The 9172-nt window shown below is 48.8% G+C and overlaps 1 protein-coding gene across 2 annotated transcripts in view; it reads right to left on the bottom strand.

The window, feature by feature from the left end:
- Positions 1-1155: 1155 nt before the first annotated feature.
- The window catches only part of LOC101943192 (leukocyte cysteine proteinase inhibitor 1), a 33673-nt gene continuing 25656 nt past the window's right edge, over positions 1156-9172 (bottom strand). For both annotated transcript variants that reach the window (XM_065586118.1, XM_024111131.3), the window contains exons 3-4: positions 7814-7915; positions 1156-1395 (exon numbers count right to left, since the gene is read on the bottom strand). In XM_065586118.1, coding sequence (XP_065442190.1) covers positions 1261-1395; positions 7814-7915 — 237 coding nt within the window. In that variant the 3' untranslated portion in view covers positions 1156-1260. The remainder of the gene's footprint in view (positions 1396-7813; positions 7916-9172) is intronic.

Here is a 9172-nt window from a genome sequence, read left to right as displayed (position 1 = left end):
ACAGAAACATATTTCCTGCACCCCTCAGAAGCAGTGCAAAGGTTTGGGGGATTCAGGGGTAATGGACAAGCTGAGAGCGGGACGGAGCCTGGGAGTGAACCTGGAGGGCTTTTAGGTGTGGATGGGAGAAGTACGGAATAGTTTCTTTTGGGGGAGGATTGTTACAGAGTTGGGGAGCTTCCCCCATGCAGACCCTGAGTGACCCCAAGCCTCTCCCATTCAGTCAGGCACATCTGCCGCTGTCCCTGTGTGTCCCTGTACTCCACCTCCCCCCATTATTTGTTAAAAGAGTTATTTGGGAAAAGATTTGATAGTTTCTTTAAGTTCCTGTGTGAGTTATGGTGTGGGGTCTTTTTCTAGTTCTTTATAGTAGATGGTGTCAGAGACTTGTCTGTTGATCTCGTTGACACAGTTATCATGATTAGGGACTACAATAGTGCCCCCTTGAGACTGCAGTGGATGTAATGCAGGGCTTGTGAGTCACATGTGGCTCTTTTACTGTTAAAGTGCAGCTCACAGAGCCCCCCATGGCGCCCCCTCCCCCATTCTCCACCTACCAGACTAGGTGCGGGGGGAGCTCGGGACCTCTGCCTTGTCACTGGGGGGGGTCTTGGGGCTTCAGCAGGAGTGGGGCTGAAACACTGGGCCCTGGCAGGTGCCTCCTGTGGGGCTGAAGACTGTTATATGTGGCTTGGAGGGTCAGTAAGGTCGGCCATCCCTGATATAATGAATGTCTGAGGATTTCACAGCTGATTTTTTTTTCCCTGAAGCAATTGATGTAATGATCCACTGTGTGCTTTTCTCCACTGTCGGGTGTCCCATCAGATGACTTTTTCTTGTGACTGTCAGTGGGGATGTGGTAGTCTTTATTGTGAAAGATTTACTTGAGGTGGAATTGGCAGAAGAATTCTTCTAGTTCTGTACATCAGTAGTATTATTAGCAGAAAGCAGCAAACCAGGAGAAATGGCACAGTCAAACTCATGGACTAAGCAGATTCTAATGGAAGCATGTTTTGGGGAGATGCAGTGCTGAACTTTTGGTATTTGGGTAGATCCAGCACATTTCCTTGGAGGCCTGTCATAAGTTAGCAGCAGTTACTTACTGCTGGAATGAAGACAGATCTTCTGTTATATGCAAAACAGAAACACAAACAGTTATCAAAATCAGATTCCTTTTATTTTCACTAATGTATTGGCACAGGCGGTATGAGCTGGGAGTCTGCAGAAAGAGCAACAGAAGAGCTCATCCCAAGAATCTCATTAAAAATAGCCCAGTGGATCATTTTTGGTTTTGCCAGTCTCATAGTTGATAAGAATTAGGCCCTTGTTCTCATGAGGAAGGCTTCGGAACACCTTCAAGTGTACACACTCATCATTGCTGTTGCTGATGGAGACCTGAAAGACAAGGAGAATGGGACAGCCGTGGACTAAGCAGATTCTAATGAAAGGATGTTTTGGGGAGATGCAGTGCTGAACCTTTGAATAGCTACAAAAAAAAAAAGTTAAATCACACACGGTACCATTCAATACCCTAAACCTGGTCTGTAGAGACTGTCCCATTTCATATCACATGTGTGAGCAGAAACAGGCTTTTGTGTCCAAATTAGGGTTCCTGATGATCAGCAAAAATAGAAATTTTATCTCTGCACTCAAGGCCAAATTCAACCCTGCCTTAAGAAAGTGTCACGTCCATTGGTTTCTCCAGGAGTTGCACCTATTTATGCCTGGGCTGAATTTAGGTCATATTCTTCATCCCCCAAAATTATCCTTCCCACTCAACCCCTTCATCTTCTGCTTTTGCACATGATCTTGGGAATCTGAGAATTTGCTTTACAAAAAATCTGATAGTTAAACCCAAAAGTTTTTAATCAGTTTTTCCTAAGGCAAAGTCTCTAACTTCACTCAGATTCCAGGCCTAAACTGGCAGTGAAAGAGTTAACCCATTTTTCCCTAGGAAGGCCAAAGCTGTATGCGAAGACACGGGGGCAGGAGGCAAAGAAAGCTGAATGCTGGGGTGAAGTAAGCCAACACCCTCACAGGGGCTGGGTGAAGAATTTTCAGACAAATATTTTATTCACCAAAAAAAATGCAGTTTCAAATCTACCAAAACTAGTTGTAAGTTTTTGTGAATTTTGACTGTCTCTCAAATCAAAAAATATTTTTTGGGAAATGCTGACAACCTGTTTCAATATTTCCAAATTGATTTTTTGATTTTGAGGCGGGGGGAAATAGATTTACAAAATGGCGAGAGGAGGACATGGTGTCCCATCGTATAACTTTTAGTCCAAGTGGTTGGGGATGCTCAGGTGGGATATGGAAGAGCTGGGTTCAGGGCCATCCTTACCCATACTCAAAGTACACAGCTGCGTAGGGAACCAGGCCCCTGCCCCACCTCTTCCCCACAGCCCATGGCCCTGCTCCACCCCAGCCCCGCCTCTTCCCGCCCCTGCTCCACCCCAGCCCCACACCGACTCCAGCCCTTCCCCAAAGCCCCCGCCCCTTCCCCCCCATCCCCTGCCCAGCCCTTTCCTTGCCCCAGCCCTGCCTCTTCCTCACCCTGCTCCCTCTTCCACCCCTTCCTGCCCCGAGGACTGCAGCAGGGCCAGGCCTGCACTCACCGGCGGCAGGAAGTGCAGCAACCCTAGGGTTACCATATTTAAAAAATTTAAAAAAAGAGGACACTCCACGGGGCCAGAGCCCCACCCCTTTCCCATCCCGGCCCCACCCCAACTCCACCCCTTCCCCACCCCCAAAGTCCGCCCCCTCCCAGCCACATGAAAAGGGCTGCCCGAGCGCTACTGGCTTCACAGTTTGCCGGGCAGCCCCCAGACCCTGCACCCCCGGCCGGTACTTCCCCAGCGCAGCTGGAGCCCGGGAGGGGAAGCGCCCAGCCAGGGGTGCAGGGTCTGGAGGCTGCCCAGCAAACCGTGAAGCCGGTAGCACTCGGGCTTCGGGCAGCCCCCATGCCTCCTGACCCTGCGCCCCTGGCTGGGCACTTCCCCTCCCAGGCTCCGGCGGCTGCTGTGCTCCCTGAACTCCTGGGCTCTGTAAGCGCCAAGCTGCCCGAGCATTACCGGCTTTGGGCAGCCCCCATGCCTCTGGACCCTGCACCCCCGGAGCGGAAGTGCCCGGCCAGGGACGCAGGGTCCAGAGGCATGGGGGCTGCCCGAAGCCGGTAGCGCTCGGGCAGTTCGGCGCTTACAGAGCCCAGGAGTCAGGGAGCACAGCAGCCCCCGGCGCCCACTCTAAGGTAATCCAGGGAGTATTTTTCCAGGACATGTTTGGCTTTTTGGAAATTCCCCCCGGACGGGGGTTTGATTACCAAAAAGCCAGACATGTGCAGGAAAAAACAGATGTATGCTAACCCTAAGCAACCCGGCTCCAGCCGCATCGCTGGTGATTGCTGGGGGGTGGTTCCCCCCGTCCCCTAAGCCAGCCCACCTCCACAGAGGCCTGGGGCCAGCCCTCCCCCCCCCCCCCCAAGGCCTGCCCCCCACCCTCGCAGAGGGGGCTGCATAGTGCCCCAGAATAGCTAGGGACGGCCCTGCCTGGGTTCAATATCTTCCTCATTTGATGTGTAGAAGGGAGTTGATGTCCTGAAGGGGTCTCCTTCCCAGGAGAGTGCTCTAACCAGTAGGGTATGAGGTATTCAAGAGGAGGTTTCTGTGTCTCGCCTATTGAAGCTGTTCCATGGGGCATAAATAATCAGTGGGCCAGGAACAAAGAGATTGACTCCATTGCCTGCTGCTTAGGACACTTAGCTGGGAGATAAGAAAGACAAATTCAGATCCCATCCCCTGAAAGTTGTCTCCTGTTGTAAAAAAATCCTGTTTTTTACAGTCTCTCTTTTATGGAACCACCTAACATTTAAGCACGACTGATATTCACAAACTCCCCACTCAGCTGCCACGTAACTCTGGAAGTGCCTATATAACCTCAGCATCTAAATTTTTGCTGTAAAAGTCCCCTAATTGCCTACGTTTCTGCCACTGGACATGTGCACTAGTGTCTGAAGCAGGTGCCTAGACATCTAACTCACATCTAACCCCCAGCGGGATTCTCATATGAGGCTTTGTCCTGCCTAGTTTACCTGCAGGGTCTGATCCAGTAGGTGTGCTCAGAGCACACCTGATGCCACAAAATATGGAGGAGAACAACCTGCCTTATGACCTTTAGCCCAGTGGTGTCACCTGGGCCATGTGAGACCCATTCAATTCCCCCTTCTGCATGACAATACAAAGGGAGTTGGGCATGGGTCTTCTACCTGTCAAAGGAATGTTCTAACCACTGGGCTATAGGATAATCTGAGGCGGCGTGCTCTCTGAGGCCTGGTCTACACTACGAGTTTAGGTCGAATTTACCAGCGTTAAATCGAATTAAGCCTGGACACGTCCACACGACGAAGCCCTTTTTTTCCAACTTAAAGGACCCTTTAAACCGGTTTCTTTACTCCACCTCCGACGAGGGAATTAGCGCTGAAATCAGCCTTTCCGGGTTGGATTTGGGGTAGTGTGGATGGAATTCAACGTTATTGGCCTCTGGGAGCTATCCCACAGTGCTTCATTGTGACCGCTCCCGACAGCACTCTCAACTCAGATGCACTGACCAGGTAGTCAGGAAAAGCCCCGCGAACTTTTGAATTTCATTTCCTGTTTGTCCAGCGTGGAGAGCACAGATGAGCACACAGAGCTCATCAGCACAGGTAACCATGGTCACAAAAGAGCTCCAGCATGGACCAAACGGGAGGTATGGGATCTGCTCGCCATATGGGGAGACGAATCAGTGCTAGCTGAACTCTGTTGCAGTAAACGAAATGGCAAAATATTAGAAAAAGTCTCAAAGGCCATAAAAGGACAGAGGCCATAACAGGGACACACAGCAGTGCCGCATGAAAATTAAGGAGCTAAGGCAAGCCTACCACAAATCCAGAGAGGCAAATGGAAGGTCTGAGGCAGAGCCGCAGACATGCCGCTTCTACGCGGAGCTGCATGCCATGCTAGGGGGTGCAGCCACCGCTACCCCAACCCTGTGCTTTGGAGCATCATGCAACACGGAAGCAGGTTTGGGGGATGAGGAAGATAGCTTACAGCAAGGAAGCGGAAAAACCGCTTTCCCCAACAGCCAGGATACGTTTATCACCCTGGACCTGGAACCAGTAACCCCCGAACTCACCCAAGGCGTGCTCCCAGACCCTGAGGGCACACAAGGGACCTCTGGTGAGTGTACCTTTGTAAATATTACACATGGTTTAAAAGCAAGTGTAATTAATGATTAATTTGCCCTGGCAATCGCGGCCAGTACAGCTACTGGAAAACTCGGTCAACGTGTATGGGGATGGAGTGGAAATCCTCCAGGGACATCTCCAGAAAGCTCTCCTTCATGTACTCCCAAAGCCTTTGCAAAAGGTTTCTGGGGAGGGCTGCCTTATCCCGTCCGCCATGGTAAGACACTTTACCACGCCAGGCCAGTAGCACTTAGTCTAGAATCATTGCACAACAAAGCATGGCAGCGTATGGTCCCGGTGTTTGCTGGCATACAGACAACATCCATTCCTTATCTCTCTATTATCCTCAGGAGAGTGAGATCATTCACGGTCACCTGGTTGAAATGGGGTGATTTTATTAAGGGGACATTCAGAGGTGCCTGTTCCTGCTCGGCTGAACAGAAATGTTCCCCGCTGTTAGCCACGCCTTGGCAGGGAGGGGTGAAGTGATCATCCCAGAGAATTGGGGGGGGGGGTAGTTGGGTTTGTGCTGCATGTTAACCCAGAAACTGCAGCCCCTCCTTTTACATTGCAAACCCATTTTAAATGGCCAACCCAACGGGTCCTTGGTATGGGAAATGAGGGCACTGCTGTTTGAAACCATTCCCACATGTTATGAGGGGAATTGAACCAGCATCTCCTGCCTCCAAAGCAAGTACCTTGAACTGAGGAGACTGGTCCCAGGCTTAAAGGGGAAGCCTGTGTATTAAGAACTTAACATCTAGTTTGGTGAGAAAACTGCTTGGTCCAAATACTGCCTAGTCTAATAAAAGATTTAGACTGTGTGATTACCTTTTATTTTCTTTTATGCCTACCACTTATAATCACTTAAAATCTATCCTTCTGTAGTTAATAAATCTGTTTTATATTTTACCTAAAGCGGTATGTTTTGGTTGAAGTGCTTGGGAAATCTCAGCTCAGTTTACAAAGGCTAGTGTGTGTCCTCTCCACATCGAGGGAGTGGCAGACTGGATAATAAACTTACACTGATCAGGTTTCTGACCAGAACAAGACGGTATAGTTCCAAGGTGCAAGGCTGGGGGCTTGGGAGATTTGCTGGTGCCTTTCTCTGTGTGATTCATAAGTGGCTCAGGGAGCATTCATGCAGTTTAGCTGGGTGTAGGGCTCCATGTGCTGAGTGATAACAATGCCTAGAGGGGTTTGTGGCTTGTCAGTACCAAAGCATTGTGAGAGACAGCTCAGGCTAGAGAGTTAAGAGGGTACAGTGGTACCTCAGTTCCAGGTTGTACTCTGGGGATCCCATCACAGTGCTTAACTCCAGACTAGAGTTAGATACCCAAGTTCCTTGGGGGGGGGCGGGAAGCACTCAGGACAGACTGTACTCCTCAGTGTTTTCTATTGGCTAGCTTAAGCATCTCCTCATTCAGTGTGCATGCTTTTGTGGATTCCGTTCTTAGGCTCCAAACTTTCCCCATCCATTGTGTAGGGAGCCTGAACATCTAATTCAGGGTTTTTGAATTCCAGTGGATGACTAAGCACCTCAAAGTTAGGGGCTGCAATGCCCACCTACCTTAGAAAACCTCTTTATCCATGTCCCTCAGACAGCTGCTCTCACTGGCAAGCCATTGGGAAAATTTCAGGGGCAGGAGACAGAAGTTCCTAAATGACTGAACTTATTGCCACAGAAGATCAGAATGAAACCTGGGCTGGGACTGTGCAGAGCACAATGAAAACCCAACTCCTTTGACAAGGAGTTTCACAATAACAGAGCTAAAAAGACCCACCATTTCTCCGAGAGAAGGAGCAGACTGGGCCTATGACCACAGAACCCCCTGTTTTGAGGAAACATTAGGGAAGGGGGAAATTTAAAAAAGTTTCTAGCCCTTTCCCTTAATAAAGGGCCTTGGAAAATGTAAGCAGATCACAGGAACGAGGGTCTGGACTGTACTTCTGCAGCAGAAGGTTGTGAGGACCTAAAGACATATCCCTCCCAAACATACACACATACTGTATTTAAAATTGCTCAAAGGAGTTTGTGGTGTGTACCACACAATCCTTTCAGTAAAATCCCCAAAATCCCCAGGCTGGCCGTGTGCCTAGTGGGCTGATTGTGGTGAACAGAATTCTATTTTCTCTCAGGGCACAGAGACGGCAGGAAGGAAAAGCCATTGTTTTGCCAGCCTGCCCAAACAGCTAAAGCCAGCTCTGAGGATGAGAGTTGAGAAAGCAGTTGGAGAGTCTTGAATGGAGATTGCCCTCTCAGCAATCCTAAAATTTCACAATATACAGCTGAAAGAGTGACTTGTGCTTTATAAATATTGAGATAAGATTTAAATGAGGTTCACAAAACAAGCTGTATATATCTTTTCTATTTTTGCAGGGAAATAGCACCCAACAGGTACTGGCTGGGTACTGCAGAAGCAGACGAGAGATAGTCCCTACCTTGATTAAAAGTCATACTGGGACCTTTTCCTGCAATGTTTGCTCACTATTTGAACATCTTGATTTAAGGCACTCAAAATTATACCTACTTTAACTAGAGCACTTAAGCAATGATGGAAGAAGTGGGGGGATTTGTTGAGTACTGACCTTAATGAAATAGTTTATTCCAGCAACCACCTGAGTGTTATATATTATAGCTACAAAGACTGAATAAGTCTTGTTCTCTTTCCCTTCTAGCTGTGGCTTCACCTGTAGGGGGAAGAAAAAAAAAAAAAAAAAAGAGGGTTAGGTGGTGTAATGGGGTCAGCACACCCCCTTCTCAACATGCCTCAGTTTCTTCTTCTGAGCTTCCCAAAGAATGCACATAGACTGACATGCAGCATATAATCATCGCAAAGAAGGGAAATGTTAACAAACAATTCAGTTCAACTCTTATCCCAGCCTTATTCCCTAGGCTCCACAGTTCCTTGTTGCCAAGAAGGCAAATGGCATTTTGGGCTGTATAAGTAGGAGCATTGCCAGCAGATTGAGGGACATGATCATTCTCCTCTATTCGGCATCGGTGAGGCCTCATCTGGAGTACTGCGTCCAGTTTTGGGCCCCACACTACAAGAAGGATGTAGAAAAATTGGAAAGAGTCCAGTGGAGGGCAACAAAAATGATTAGGGGGCTGGAGCACATGACTTATGAGGAGAGGCTGAGGGAACTGGGATTGTTTAGTCTCCAGAAGAGAAGAATGAGGGGGGATTTGATGGCTGCTTTCAACTACCTGAAAGGGGGTTCCAAAGAGGATGGTCTAGAATGTTCAGTGGTACCTGATGACAGAATAAGGAGTAATGGTCTCAAGTTGCAGTGGGGGAGGTTTAGGTTGGAGATTAGGAAAAACTTTTTCACTAGGAGGGTGGTGAAGCACTAGAATGGGTTACCCAGGGTGTTGGTGGAATCTCCTTCCTTGGGAGTTTTTAAGGTCAGGCTTGACAAAGCCTTGGCTGGGATGATTTAGTTGGTGTTGGTCCTGCTTTGAGCAGGGGGTTGGACTAGATGACCTCCTGAGGTCTCTTCCAACCCTGATATTCTAGGATTCTTGCAGCCAGGCTTCACAGCCCTGTGAAAAAGTAGGATTCCTGCCTGGCCTTTCCTGCAATACCTCTCACCTGAAGCTGCTGCTTTCTGCGAACATCTCCCCCAAAACCCCTGTCCATCCACTGACCTCAGAGTCTGTCTGGCCCAGCTCCCTCTTAAAGGAGGCACCACCTCCAGTCTGCCATCACATGACACTTGGCCTCTGTGTTACAGTGACCCATTGATGCCAACTGGAAAAGGGGTTTGCTGTTCTCTACAAGCAATTACTGTCTAGACCTGACAAACTCACTACACCGAACACACTACTTCCATGGTATTCACCCATGAAGGGTAGCATGTGAGATTTCTTTTGAAAACTTGTAACTTATCAATACCCATAATCCTTGTGAGATGTGTGTACGGGTGATATTTATGGAATAATAT

The sequence above is a fragment of the Chrysemys picta genome, chromosome 1, assembly GCF_011386835.1.
Source record: "Chrysemys picta bellii isolate R12L10 chromosome 1, ASM1138683v2, whole genome shotgun sequence".
NCBI lineage: Eukaryota > Metazoa > Chordata > Testudines > Emydidae > Chrysemys > Chrysemys picta.
This window is presented reverse-complemented; position numbering and strand designations above follow the sequence as displayed.